This window comes from Phytophthora infestans, genomic scaffold (assembly GCF_000142945.1).
Source record: "Phytophthora infestans T30-4 supercont1.33 genomic scaffold, whole genome shotgun sequence".
In the NCBI taxonomy this organism is placed as follows: Eukaryota; Oomycota; class Peronosporomycetes; order Peronosporales; family Peronosporaceae; genus Phytophthora; species Phytophthora infestans.
The window spans coordinates 1299068-1313874 of NW_003303726.1; the positions used below are offsets into that span (position 1 = coordinate 1299068).

Genomic DNA, 14807 nt, shown 5'->3' on the forward strand with positions numbered 1-14807 from the left:
GTTCATTTAACCTAAGTACCAGTTTACTACATGCATAGAAGTCACAGTCGCAAACAGCAAATCACGCAAGAACTGTATTGTCCCGTGACAGAAGATCGCCGAGATGCGAAAGTGGAAAGCATTTTACTGCATCGAACGTCTACTATTTTTTTATGTGCATGCAGTCTGAAAAAACGTCAAGAATCAGTGAATGGGTAAATTACTTGTATCGTAACTGACTTTATATATTTCTTTGCTGTTGGACAAGTGAGCTAGTAGCTAACAGCCAGATGACTTCAGAGCCGGTATGAAGAAAGCATGGGTGGAAAAGTAGGAAATATTGGTGATACAATAGTATTATTCAGATGATTAGTCACGGATTACAAGATTTGGATAAAAAACTATTTTACTTTGTTGCAGGTGCAATGAATGGCAAGCAGGGACTTATGGCGGTGTGTGATCTCCTGAAGTCGCTACAAAACAGACCGACAATGTAGCTCATTTTACAGCCACGTTCTCAGCCGAAGAAGCACTACCTACCAAACATGGCTCCTCGCAACCCTCAGCGCATCCAGCACGAGCATCAGCAGTCGATGCTGGCCATGCTCGATGATCGGGAACTTGAACATCGCACAGAATTATCGGAATACTCCCGACAACTTCCCCACGATGACGACCATGACGACCAGGAATCCTCGTGCTCCATCCTCGACTCTTGATACAATGAGGGTGTGGCGGAGACTGTTCGTCGTCGAACAAACTACTCTCCTCAGGAATGTAACCATTTGGGGGCCAGCGTTCGGCCGCATGTAACCCCCTACCGGAATGTAGGGCGTGGTCAACGCTGTGCATTATGCCATTTTCCGTCTTAATGCACGGTGGTACGTGGAATATGAATGCAGACGTCTTGAGCATCAAGACGCCTACCTGCATAAAGCCAATTACTGGTTTTCTGCGTGCAATTGCTCCTCCACTGTACGATAGCTGGGTGCGAGCCAAGGCTGACGAGTGCACTATGAGAAGTCTGGTTACGTCGGGCCGGACATTCCAGCAGTTTTCATGTGCTCTTTTACGCAACCGACGTGACGTTTCAACAGTCGAATCGTCCTGTCGGACACACGGCGGAGGTGATGCCGTACTACAGTGGCAAGCATAAACTTTACGGGCTAAAAGTTGAAGTTTCAGCTAACCCGCAAGGGTTTGCAATCGGTCGCAGCGATCACGCACGCGGAAACACTCCAGATATCACAATATTTAGGAGCAATGTCGAGTTTCATGACTCGATTCGGTTGAAAACCGAATCGGACCAGAAGCCGGTTGATAATGGGCCGCTGACGACAAATTTTCCGGGACGAGTGGGGCCTTTTGGCAGACAAGGGCTACCAAGGTCTCGCCGAAAACGCTGCAACCCAAAGAAGAGAAAAAATCTTTCGCGAGTTGACTAACAGTTCAACGACAACGTCGCTTGTGATCGTGTTCGTGTAGAGAACTTGTTTGTACACTATGGCGGGTCTGATCCGACAAGTACCACTGGAGGGAGAATCTGTACGACGACGTATTTTAAGTATGCGACAGCCCTACGAAGTTTCATATTCCTCTACGCGAAGACAATTTCGAAGAGTATACCCAGCGAGAGCACCGTCTACTTGCCATTGGGAAGGGAAAACAATAAAATGTCGACTCATGAGAATTATTGTCACCGCGAACAAATGCGTCATCGAATGGCTCTTGATGATCTGCCTCGTCACCACAATTCCGATGAAGACGCAGATGCCACGCAGATGTAGGTCGCTGTTAGTAATCACGTAAGTATTTAATAGTCACAGCACAGCGACACGAGAAGTCACCACGACGTTGATGTGTTTTCCTATTTTTGTGTTTCCATCATAACAACCATAGCGCTATGCTTGCTTCAGCAAAGTTAACCGATGATTTTCAGATCGTGAGTCCCCCAAAATCCAAGGGACGTCCAAAACAAAAGCCACGGGCTGTTACAGCAAAGCGGAATCAAGCGATAGTAATGGTAGAGGAAGACTTAGAAATGCACGAACGCCAAATGAGTCTACTGACAGTTTAACTACTGGACGGCGATCCCATTTACAAGTTGACACACGAGAAGCTGCTGCAGTTCAAGGAGTTCCTGTTCGCCACGAAGCCGAAGCCTCCCATCGCCCACGAGATAGCGAAGCTCCCCCCCCACAAAACCACTATTGCGACCAGAAGAAGTGATGCGAATCTTCCCCATCCAATTAATTAACAAATGTACCTCCAAGGTCACAGCCTACCAAACAAAAAAACGGGAACGTTGGAAATGCAGCTGGCGCTGGAAATTGTTGGCGTTGGAGTGTTCGCGAACTCTACGGTATCGCTCATGAGAAAGTGGCACACCGCAGTAAAACTCGTCAAGAAAATCAAAAGAGCTATAACCTGGATTGATCGATTAGACTTCGCGCAATACGGGAATTCTAGCTTCTACGTCGAGGAGGACACCACTATACCTAAGCTGTTGAACGATTTGCCAATTCTGTCGAACGAGTATGCAAACTTGGTGGATTTGGCTTCGAAGGACACCCTTAGCGCCCAAGTCATGCAGATGATTCTACACAAACTGTTTGGTGCGGATCCTAGTGTTCTAGTGATCGACCCGTCTAACATGGGGATTTCAAATGGAGCTTTAACGACAGACATCAGGTATTTTAAACTGGCGTTGGCTGGAGTCACGAAGAAGATGAAAGTGCTGTTTCCAATCAACTGCAACAACAACCACTGGTGCGCTGTGCTAATGGATTTGGAGAAGGGCAGAGTGTACGTCTACGACTCGATGGCGTCCTCCTACATGATCGGTGTCCGTGCCGTGGCACAGAAGATGATCATGATGCCGCCAGACGGAGTCAGACCTAGTGCTCGCTTGGTGACTCACGACCCTGGACTTGGCGTTCAGTGCGACAGCTATAATTGCGGTGTGTATGTCTTGCTGGTATTTGGAGATGTTCTGTGGGTCAGAGCCGCTCGGCCACCTCGACAAAAAGACTCTGCAATGCATGCGCTACCGCTACTTGCGCATGTGTATAGAAGAACAAGGAAGTAGTAGTAGCTAAGTCACTGAACTCGTTGCATCGAGCTATGTTTGTCGAGTTATAGGCTTGATAATGTCTTTAGTAATTGAAGGGGATAACCTGCTCAGCAGAACGCTTCTATCTCTGCGGACTCTGGTACTGTCACTGAACTCGTTGCATCGAACTATGTTTGTCGAGTTATATGCTTGACAATGTCTTATGTACTTGAAGGGGATAACCTGCTCAGCAGAATGCTTCTATCTCTGCGGACTCTGGTACTGCCGATGTCGATCCACTCCGGCTCTTTGGCATCTTTCGGATATACGTGTATAGTGTATAAGTTTTAGGCCGGCTCTTTCGATTTGGGTGCTGTAGTGGGCACAGGATGGGTGTCTGACGGTCACAACTGGGTACGGGTGGGTGCTCGTAATTCTGTCTTGTCCCGTCCCATGTGCACGAGGTGGGTGCAGCAACGAGTGCCAATTTAAAAAAGGGGTATTTGATGTATTCAAAAATGATCCAAAGGTCTCGCCTGTAGACCCTCATAAAAATTGCAATGTCGTGAGCTGGGCCAAGAGAATGCGGTATGCCCCGCTCAAAAAATTACAACGGAGATGTATTGTAATATATCACGAAGCTATATTACGCGTCAGCTTTGCTAGTCGGTGGCTTAAGGTAGAGTGATACATCGACCACCCTAAATTTGGAGCTTTCCTTGATTTTCTTTTTGCAAAATGCATTTGGGTACATCATATTGGCCCTTTTCTAATTTTGGGTACCTCGAGTTTCCCGTGGATTAAAAGCAGTTTAGGAGAGCCTACCTAATGTCATATCCCTTTCAGTCTGCATTTGCGCATTTCTCTTCCTCACGAATTGGAGCCTCAAGTTGGAGGTTCACCCTCCGCCATGACCTCCAACTGCTCCAGCACCACTTACGAGCACCTGTTCCGCTCTCTAGCGCGTCATTCGCGTCTGTTCCCATTGCGCAGCTCCGATGTAACGTTATTGGCCACACCCACAGACTTCTACCAGCAGCTAGTGCACAATATACAGCTCGCAGAGACACGAATCTCCATCTCCTCGCTGTATCTCGGCACGGGTCAATTGGAGAGCGATTTGGTGGGCGCACTAGCCACGAGACTAAAAGAACGACCGCATCTCCAGGTGCAGATCGTACTGGACTATTCTCGCGGCCAACGCGGCGGTGTCACGGCCAGTTCCGTCACCATGTTAGCTCCATTATTGAAGCAATTTCCGAACAACGTGGAGCTATTTCTATTCCGCGTACCACAACTCTCAGGACTCAAAGCCAAACTACCTCCGCAATTTAATGAGACGCTGGGCGTCTCTCACGCTAAAGTGTATTTAGTGGACGACACTCTCGTGCTTAGTGGCGCAAATTTGAGCAACGATTACTTCACCAATAGACAGGATCGATACGTGCAATTGACAAACTGTGGGGCGTTGGCACAGTTCTACCATCAGTTCGTACAACTGGTTACCGGTTTTTCGTATAGAGTCAAACTGGAATCGTTGACATCCGCCAAGAGCGACTACAAGTTGTTGGCACCTCAACTGGCTCACGACTCGGAGGCCGCAAAGACGGCAATGCGACGCGATCTCGAGAAGCTAGTGGACCCAAGTCAGTATCAGCAAGATAAAGACGACGCACGCACCGATGCGTGGGCGTTTCCAACGCTGCAATTTACACCAATCTCCATGGACCACGATGAGCGTGTGCTAAGTGAGTTTGTGCGGCAATTACCGCGTGGTTCGCAGCTCCAAATTGCGTCGGGATACTTGAATTTTCCTCCGTTTCTAAGTGGATTATTGGAACACTGTCAAGCTGGTTTAGACGTGATTTCTGCTGCCCCACGAGCGAACGGCTTCTACGACGCACGTGGCGTGAAAGGAGCGTTGCCTATGGCTTATTCTCTGATCGAGCAAGACTTTTTTGAACGCACTCTTAGCCGTAAGTATCCAACAGTGCTACGGGAATTCAACCGACCAAACTGGACTTTTCACGGCAAAGGCATGACGAGTCGAACCACTCCTCGTCGCTGTCGACCCCCTCTTCACTATCACTCGCCCCTCCTCCGTGGCGCGGCGGTCGCACCGCCGCTTTGACGCGCAGGTCGGGCGCCATGGCTTCCTGGCTGCTGCCCGCTGCAAAAATGAGTGGGGGGGGGAAAGTATACGCTACACGAGGTATACCCGCAAGCCGGATGCGGATCTCAAGCCCTCCAGCACCGTCCCATGTGCACGAGGTGGGTGCAGCACTCACTCCCTTGATATTAATGCTTCTGATAAAAGTACAGAAAACTTAATTGTTGTCGCTTACCGTAAAATGCGGCCGGAGTGAGACAAACGGGCGGAATGCAACAGCATCAATAATTACATGTATTGATGAACACCCCTCTTGCTTAAATACCTGTAGTGGGTCTCGATAACTCGAACACACACGAGGGAAGCTGGCGCTTCCTGTTAACCTTGGTTGTATTGCTTGCTAGCCGGTAGATTTCAATCTGACTAAACTAAGGGAACGTTATGTATAGAGCTCACTAGTAGTCCTCGTACATGTACTTCTATGCCAGCTTGGCCTCACGTTCTGTGCGGCCCAGTGCAGTGGACAAGGCTTGGACTCAACCAACCACTACAATAAGTAGTACTTAAGATTAAAAGGATTATTGAACGTCCTGTTCATATTTAATGTAGTTGAAGCATTCGTGAGATGGCAACATTTCCCAGCGTTTTCTAAACGCGTTGGGTCCATGCCTGCACGCATGTAAGCGCGGTCCATAAGGAGGGATGTCACAGCTGTCAGTCCTGTACTAAACCTCATAAGATTTTTTTCTTTTAAATTAGGAATTTAAGCAAAAAATGTTGTCTCACTATTGTTAGCAAGCTAACCTTCAAGTGGGCCCACGGCCCAAACCTCCACGTCCCATAAAAAATAATATTTGTTGTGTGTTTCCATAAATTTACAGCTCTCCAATTTCCAAAAATAAATAATCTTGTGAGGAAATAGCTTATTGTTCGATAATGTTATTGACAATGCTGTTTTCGGAGGCCCTGCGGGATAAGGTGTACAATCCCTCAATTACCAATGCTAGCGTGGCCTCACGTTCTGTGCGGCCCAGTGCGTTGGACTGCGCCAGCCACTACATGTACAGGCACCCGATTCTGGATAATAGCACTTGAAAAGTAATAAAGTGTAGTGAGTCACAGTGTCCGAGCACAAGTCTTACGGCCTATTTTATATATAGGCCGTAAGACATGTGCAAGCTAGGCTATAAATTCAATGGGTTTATCATAAACTGTAGTATTGTCTAGAAGTTCAGCCATAGAAAAGCATTGACGGGGCGGGTAACCTGCACCAGAATAATACGGTCTCGTATTCAAGTTGCTTTATTTCTTCTGTCGCTACACAAACACTGAAAAATGGGACAAAGAGGGGAGTTCAAAACGAACTTCAGCTGTTGAACTACTTGTAGCTCTCTACTAGCGACAATCGTGTGGTCTTCGGGTGAGGCGTGCGTAAAATTCTACTTCTTCGTGGGTATTGTTTGGCGGTAATTGTCGTAACGCTTGACGATCATACTGACGTCATCGCCCGACTTGCCAAGCGAAGCGAAGTATTCTCGGACTTTGTCGGGGTGCATTTTCTTTCTGACCCAAGAGGGGAACGCAGCTGTAAACAGAAATTCATCGCTTTCGAATTGTTTGAACCACTTGTCAACGGCAGCTTTCCTTTTAGCCGCATCCTGGGCCTTCAGTGCTGCCTTTTGAGACGCCTTAAGTGCTTGTGCGTTTTTAAAGGCGCTTGTACCCGGAACAATCTTCTTAATCGACGCGAAGTTAATTGTCCTTTCTTCTTGGTTGCCGGTTTCCACAGGCTGTGGCACAGCATTCAACCGCAACAATCTTGCTGTTTCGTGAGTACCTTCACTGCTCTTGGGAGGTCCGAGTGCTGCCGCGGAGACTCGTCCATCAGGAATGATCGCAAATGCTACAGCCACCAAAACAAACGCTGCCAGTCGCATAGTTGGTGGAAAAGAGTAGTGGTGGGGTTAGTACCTTCGGGTAGAATTGCGAATGAAGTAAATGAAGGAAAAGGTGGATCACAAAGAGGCGAAACGCTCAAACACCTGGATCGAAAGAGCCAGTAAACAGTCCGTGTGCTGTACCAATTCGTATTACAACTGGCATGACACATCTAAGGATAATACATGTAGTACATAGTATGAACTACATTCAATTGACATTAAATGTGTCGTCTTGATATTAAATAGGCACTCGTTATTTTGCCCGACTGAGGTAACATAGCATCGCATTTTATACGTGTACAAATAGTAGAGTACGGTTAAATTGGAGTAAAGGTAGGACACTAGCGCGTTTGCACTCGTCTGCGGACTTATAGCCGTGGGCCCGCCCCTCTCTTCACTTGCTGCGCTGCGCTCGGGGGGCGCCGCTGCGCGGCCTGCCCCACCCCGGCCTCTAAGTCCTCGACTCGGCAAGGCGCTGTGTCTGGGATTAGAAATTAATTCCGAGCAAGTGTTGCCAAGACCGTCGGCTAAGGACATTTTATGGATGTTGGGGGGTATAATTGTATAGTCGGTTAGCCAGTCGGGCAAAATAGACAGAACATGCCGCCCCCGCGGTTCGCTGCGCTCGCAATGGATAGAATATTCTGGAAAGTGTTGTGCTCGGCTCGCTGGTGAGCTCAGCGCTGGGCCCGCCTCGCACCCGCTCACCTTAGTTGGCGCCGCGGCTATGGCAACCACGTCGCCCAGCCCCGTGTGTGTTGTCCCAGCGATGGACGTGTGTTTATCCTATTTTCTCGGCAAAATACTCACTTCCTATTAAATAGCATGAAGAAGTATGAATTCGTATTAATAACTGGCGACACATCTAAGGATATTCGTAATATCACAATACAAATGGAAATCTCTTCTGAAAATCGTCCAGTACTGTACTTTAATAAACCGGTACAATGTACAGTACTGCACCCCGTTTTCGAGTCCCTGGACCTTTAATAAACTTCCGGATTTGATGATCTAAAATAAAACAAAACTCAGCTGATTAAACTAAAATTTGATTTATTCGCAAAATTTATATAGTACACCCCCGCGAAACGAAGTGCAGTACTGTACCCTGCAGAAGTTCTACGGGAGCTCGAGGAGCCCAAATCTAAAATAGAGGTATTTGATGTATTCAAAAATGATCCAAAGGTCTCGCCTGTAGACCCTCATAAAATTGCAATGTCGTGAGCTGGGCCAAGAGAATGCGGTATGCCCCGCTCAAAAAATTACAACGGAGATGTATTGTAATATATCACGAAGCTATATTACGCGTCAGCTTTGCTAGTCGGTGGCTTAAGGTAGAGTAATACATCGACCACGAGCTTTCCTTGATTTTCTTTTTGCAAAATGCATTTGGGTACATCATATTGGCCCTTTTCTAATTTTGGGTACCTCGAGCTCCATTGTTTTTCCCGTGGATTAAAAGCAGTTTAGGAGAGCCTACCTAATGTCATATCCCTTTCAGTCTGCATTTGCGCATTTCTCTTCCTCACGAATTGGAGCCTCAAGTTGGAGGTTCACCCTCCGCCATGACCTCCAACTGCTCCAGCACCACTTACGAGCACCTGTTCCGCTCTCTAGCGCGTCATTCGCGTCTGTTCCCATTGCGCAGCTCCGACGTAACGTTATTGGCCACACCCACAGACTTCTACCAGCAGCTAGTGCACAATATACAGCTCGCAGAGACACGAATCTCCATCTCCTCGCTGTATCTCGGCACGGGTCAATTGGAGAGCGATTTGGTGGGCGCACTAGCCACGAGACTAAAAGAACGACCGCATCTCCAAGTGCAGATCGTACTGGACTATTCTCGCGGCCAACGCGGCGGTGTCACGGCCAGTTCCGTCACCATGTTAGCTCCATTATTGAAGCAATTTCCGAACAACGTGGAGCTATTTCTATTCCGCGTACCACAACTCTCAGGACTCAAAGCCAAACTACCTCCGCAATTTAATGAGACGCTGGGCGTCTCTCACGCTAAAGTGTATTTAGTGGACGACACTCTCGTGCTTAGTGGCGCAAATTTGAGCAACGATTACTTCACCAATAGACAGGATCGATACGTGCAATTGACAAACTGCGGGGCGTTGGCACAGTTCTACCATCAGTTCGTACAACTGGTTACCGGTTTTTCGTATAGAGTCAAACTGGAATCGTTGACATCCGCCAAGAGCGACTACAAGTTGTTGGCACCTCAACTGGCTCACGACTCGGAGGCCGCAAAGACGGCAATGCGACGCGATCTCGAGAAGCTAGTGGACCCAAGTCAGTATCAGCAAGATAAAGACGACGCACGCACCGATGCGTGGGCGTTTCCAACGCTGCAATTTACACCAATCTCCATGGACCACGATGAGCGTGTGCTAAGTGAGTTTGTGCGGCAATTACCGCGTGGTTCGCAGCTCCAAATTGCGTCGGGATACTTGAATTTTCCTCCGTTTCTAAGTGAATTATTGGAACACTGTCAAGCTGGTTTAGACGTGATTTCTGCTGCCCCACGAGCGAACGGCTTCTACGACGCACGTGGCGTGAAAGGAGCGTTGCCTATGGCTTATTCTCTGATCGAGCAAGACTTTTTTGAACGCACTCTTAGCCGTGAGTATCCAACAGTGCTACGGGAATTCAACCGACCAAACTGGACTTTTCACGGCAAAGGCATGACGAGTCGAACCACTCCTCGTCGCTGTCGACCCCCTCTTCACTATCACTCGCCCCTCCTCCGTGGTGCGGCGGTCGCACCGCCGCTTTGACGCGCAGGTCGGGCGCCATCTGCTGCTGATTTGCCCCCGCTGCAAAAATGAGTGGGGGGGGGAAAGTATACGCTACACGAGGTATACCCGCAAGCCGGATGCGGATCTCAAGCCCTCCAGCACCGTCCCATGTGCACCAGCACTCACTCCCTTGATATTAATGCTTCTGATAAAAGTACAGAAAACTTAATTGTTGTCGCTTACCGTAAAATGCGGCCGGAGTGAGACAAACGGGCGGAATGCAACAGCATCAATAATTACATGTATTGATGAACACCCCTCTTGCTTAAATACCTGTAGTGGGTCTCGATAACTCGAACACACACGAGGGAAGCTGGCGCTTCCTGTTAACCTTGGTTGTATTGCTTGCTAGCCGGTAGATTTCAATCTGACTAAACTAAGGGAACGTTATGTATAGAGCTCACTAGTAGTCCTCGTACATGTACTTCTATGCCAGCTTGGCCTCACGTTCTGTGCGGCCCAGTGCAGTGGACAAGGCTTGGACTCAACCAACCACTACAATAAGTAGTACTTAAGATTAAAAGGATTATTGAACGTCCTGTTCATATTTAATGTAGTTGAAGCATTCGTGAGATGGCAACATTTCCCAGCGTTTTCTAAACGCGTTGGGTCCATGCCTGCACGCATGTAAGCGCGGTCCATAAGGAGGGATGTCACAGCTGTCAGTCCTGTACTAAACCTCATAAGATTTTTTTCTTTTAAATTAGGAATTTAAGCAAAAAATGTTGTCTCACTATTGTTAGCAAGCTAACCTTCAAGTGGGCCCACGGCCCAAACCTCCACGTCCCATAAAAAATAATATTTGTTGTGTGTTTCCATAAATTTACAGCTCTCCAATTTCCAAAAATAAATAATCTTGTGAGGAAATAGCTTATTGTTCGATAATGTTATTGACAATGCTGTTTTCGGAGGCCCTGCGGGATAAGGTGTACAATCCCTCAATTACCAATGCTAGCGTGGCCTCACGTTCTGTGCGGCCCAGTGCGTTGGACTGCGCCAGCCACTACATGTACAGGCACCCGATTCTGGATAATAGCACTTGAAAAGTAATAAAGTGTAGTGAGTCACAGTGTCCGAGCACAAGTCTTACGGCCTATTTTATATATAGGCCGTAAGACATGTGCAAGCTAGGCTATAAATTCAATGGGTTTATCATAAACTGTAGTATTGTCTAGAAGTTCAGCCATAGAAAAGCATTGACGGGGCGGGTAACCTGCACCAGAATAATACGGTCTCGTATTCAAGTTGCTTTATTTCTTCTGTCGCTACACAAACACTGAAAAATGGGACAAAGAGGGGAGTTCAAAACGAACTTCAGCTGTTGAACTACTTGTAGCTCTCTACTAGCGACAATCGTGTGGTCTTCGGGTGAGGCGTGCGTAAAATTCTACTTCTTCGTGGGTATTGTTTGGCGGTAATTGTCGTAACGCTTGACGATCATACTGACGTCATCGCCCGACTTGCCAAGCGAAGCGAAGTATTCTCGGACTTTGTCGGGGTGCATTTTCTTTCTGACCCAAGAGGGGAGCGCAGCTGTAAACAGGAATTCATCGCTTCCGAACTGTTTGAACCACTTGTCAACGGCAGCTTTCCTTTTAGCCGCATCCTGGGCCTTCAGTGCTGCCTTTTGAGACGCCTTAAGTGCTTGTGCGTTTTTAAAGGCGCTTGTGCCCGGAACAATCTTCTTAATCGACGCGAAGTTAATTGTCCTTTCTTCTTGGTTGCCGGTTTCCACAGGCTGTGGCACAGCATTCAACCGCAACAATCTTGCTGTTTCGTGAGTACCTTCACTGCTCTTGGGAGGTCCGAGTGCTGCCGCGGAGACTCGTCCATCAGGAATGATCGCAAATGCTACAGCCACCAAAACAAAAGCTGCCAGTCGCATAGTTGGTGGAAAAGAGTAGTGGTGGGGTTAGTACCTTCGGGTAGAATTGCGAATGAAGTAAATGAAGGAAAAGGTGGATCACAAAGAGGCGAAACGCTCAAACACCTGGATCGAAAGAGCCAGTAAACAGTCCGTGTGCTGTACCAATTCGTATTACAAACATCTAAGGATAATACATGTAGTACATAGTATGAACTACATTCAATTGACATTTAATATCCTTCGATGTGTCGTCTTGATATTAAATTGGCACTCGTTATTTTGCCCGACTGAGGTAACATAGCATCGCATTTTATACGTGTACAAATAGTATAGTACGGTTAAATTGGGGTAAAGGTAGGACACTAGCGCGTTTACACTCGTCTGCGGACTTATAGCCGTGGGCCCGCCCCTCTCTTCACTTGCTGCGCTGCGCTCGGGGGGCGCCGCTGCGCGGCCTGCCCCACCCCGGCCTCTAAGTCCTCGACTCGGCAATGCGCTGTGTCTGGGATTAGAAATTAATTCCGAGCGAGTGTTGCCAAGACCGTCGCTAAGGCCATTTTATGCATGTTGTGGGGGTATAATTGTATAGTCGGTTAGCCAGTCGGGCAAAATACTCACTTCCTATTAAATAGCATGAAGAAGTATGAATTCGTATTAATTACTACTAGTAATAGCAAGGGCTTGCGACACATCTAAGGATATTCGTAATATCATAATACAAATGCAAACCTCTTCTGAAAATCGTCCAGTACTGTACGATAATAAACCAGTACAATGTACAGTACTGCACCCCGTTTTCGAGTCCTTGGACCTTTGATAAACTTCCGGATTCGATGATCCAAAATTGGACCTTTGATAAACTTCCGGATTCGATGATCCAAAATAAAACAAAACTCAGCTGATTAAGCTAAAATGTTATTTATTCACAAAATTTATATAATACACCCCCGCGAAAACGGAGTGCAGTACTGTACATGTCTTTGCCCTGCAGAAGTTCTACTTAGATTGGGAGCTCGAGGAGCCCAAATTTAAAAGGGAGTGAGTGCTGCACCCACCTCGTGCACATGGGACAGTGCTGGAGGGCTTGAGATCCGCATCCGGCTTGCGGGTATACCTCGTGTAGCGTATACTTCCCCCCCCACTCATTTTTGCAGCGGGGGCAAATCAGCAGCAGCCAGGAAGCCATGGCGCCCGACCTGCGCGTCAAAGCGGCGGTGCGACCGCCGCGCCACGGAGGAGGGGCGAGTGATAGTGAAGAGGGGGTCGACAGCGACGAGGAGCGGTTCGACTCGTCAGCGGAGTCGTCGGGTACCGGCAGCTCCACATCCAAGCAGCGTCGATCGGATGTTTCCGACAGTCTCCAGACAATCCAGAGCGGTGAGCAGCCAGTGGTGATAGCTCCGTCACTCGAGAAGAAAGAGTTTAATTCCTGGGGTGCCTTAGACGCGTATCTAAAAGTCTATTTAGCCGAGACATACCAGGTAGCGTTTGATGTACTGCATATGGTAGCAGGAGCCATATCGCATTATCTAACTGGTTTGTGCGTACAATTGCTGCGTACAGAGCTTCCGCGTTCGCACTAACAACAAGGTCGTGACGAGAAATAAGAAGATTCGAGACTCCGGGTCTACGAAGCCGCTTGTGCCCGATGGGTGGACTCATTATTCGAAGACTTTCGTCTGCACCCACGCAGGGAAGTACAAGCCGCGTGGACAAGGCAAGAGAAAGCGGCAAGAGTCGAGAGCTCTCGAGTGTGACGCGCAGGTGTGTGACGCTCAGTCGGGCTCAGTCGGGCTCAGTCGGGCTCAGTTGGGCTCAGTTGGGCTCAGTTGGGCTCGGATGGACTGAAATGGATTTGAATGGTGCTGTTGGTTGGCCATGCGTGTGCTCACGTACACTTGTATCACTACGTAGATCAATGCCTGCGTACAAGTGACCGACTCGGCTGCAGCAGTTCCCACTTTTGTGCTGCGAATTACTGTTGCCCGTTTGGAGCATAACCATCCGCTCTCCAGACATACTTTCGACCATTATCCACACAGCCGGACAGCTGTTAAGTCTGAGCTGGCCGGGACTGTTAGCGAGCTTGTCAAAGCCGGAGCCAAGAAGAAACGCATCCTGCAGTTCATCCACGAGAATTCTAGCTGCTACCCAACGAGCCAGGACGTACACAATCTGGTGCGCAAGCTGAAGAAACAGACCCATACAGCTCAGACATCTGCAAAACGATTGAGGCAATGGATGACTGAGCTCACGCAAGAGCTAGGGAATGTTGGAGGCATTTTTGTCGACTCAATCCATGATAAGGTATGAACACTATTGCTGTTACTGTGTAGCCGTCGCTTGTTTAACTTTCTATGCTGATGTTAGACTGTAGCTACATGTATAACACTGCAGACAAAGCATATGCGGGAGCTCTTCGACCATTTCCCAGAGGTCGTGATGATCAACGCCACGCACGGTACAAACTTGTCAAATTACAAGGTTTTCTCGATTATGGCACACGACGCATTTGGGAAGGGCCAGTTCGTACAGCATGCTGTTCTCCAGAACGAGCGTAACCAGACGCTTCTGACGGCCCTGGAGCAGTTCAAGCGCTACAATCCGGCGTGGACGCACATCAAATGCATACTGATCGACAAAGATTTCGGCGAGATCGGCGTGTTGAAGAAAACGTTTCCGGACGCGGCGTTGCTGTTGTGCCGGTTTCACGTGTTGAAATATCTGCGAGAGCAGATAGCATCAAAAGACTATGGGTTCAATGCTTGGCAGAAGCAGCAACTGAACGGATTGATCAACTTGCTACCATCTGAGAAAGCTTAGGTCTGGGGATGTTGTGTTGGGCACTGGTCAGACGGAGATGGGCACGGATGGTGTCCAGTTGGGCATCAGTCGGGCGGAGTTGGGCGCGGATGGCGAACCGCGTGAAGCGTGCAAGCACCCTTTTGAAGCGTATTTCGTAAAAAAAACTGGGATAAGTGTCGTCAAATGTGGTGCGCGTTTGACAGGCAGAATGCTTGCACCCTCGGCAACAATACAAATAACCGCCTTG

At 48.3% G+C, this 14807-nt stretch overlaps 3 protein-coding genes across 3 annotated transcripts; 1 reads left to right on the forward strand and 2 right to left on the reverse strand.

The window, feature by feature from the left end:
• Positions 1-6580: 6580 nt before the first annotated feature.
• Positions 6581-7078, reverse strand: PITG_14954 (secreted RxLR effector peptide protein, putative; the record flags this gene model as incomplete). The annotated part of the gene is made up of 1 exon (XM_002899077.1): positions 6581-7078. One exon carries the CDS (start codon positions 7076-7078, stop codon positions 6581-6583), a length of 498 nt encoding a protein of 165 aa, XP_002899123.1.
• Positions 7079-11275: 4197 nt separating this feature from the next.
• On the reverse strand, positions 11276-11773 carry PITG_14955 (secreted RxLR effector peptide protein, putative; the record flags this gene model as incomplete). Its single annotated transcript, XM_002899078.1, has 1 exon — positions 11276-11773. The coding sequence occupies one exon, from the start codon at positions 11771-11773 to the stop codon at positions 11276-11278; it is 498 nt and encodes a 165-aa protein (XP_002899124.1).
• Positions 11774-12939: 1166 nt separating this feature from the next.
• Positions 12940-14068, forward strand: PITG_14956 (uncharacterized protein; the record flags this gene model as incomplete). The annotated part of the gene is made up of 3 exons (XM_002899079.1): positions 12940-13175; positions 13321-13519; positions 13670-14068. 3 exons carry the CDS (start codon positions 12940-12942, stop codon positions 14066-14068), a joined length of 834 nt encoding a protein of 277 aa, XP_002899125.1.
• Positions 14069-14807: the final 739 nt, after the last annotated feature.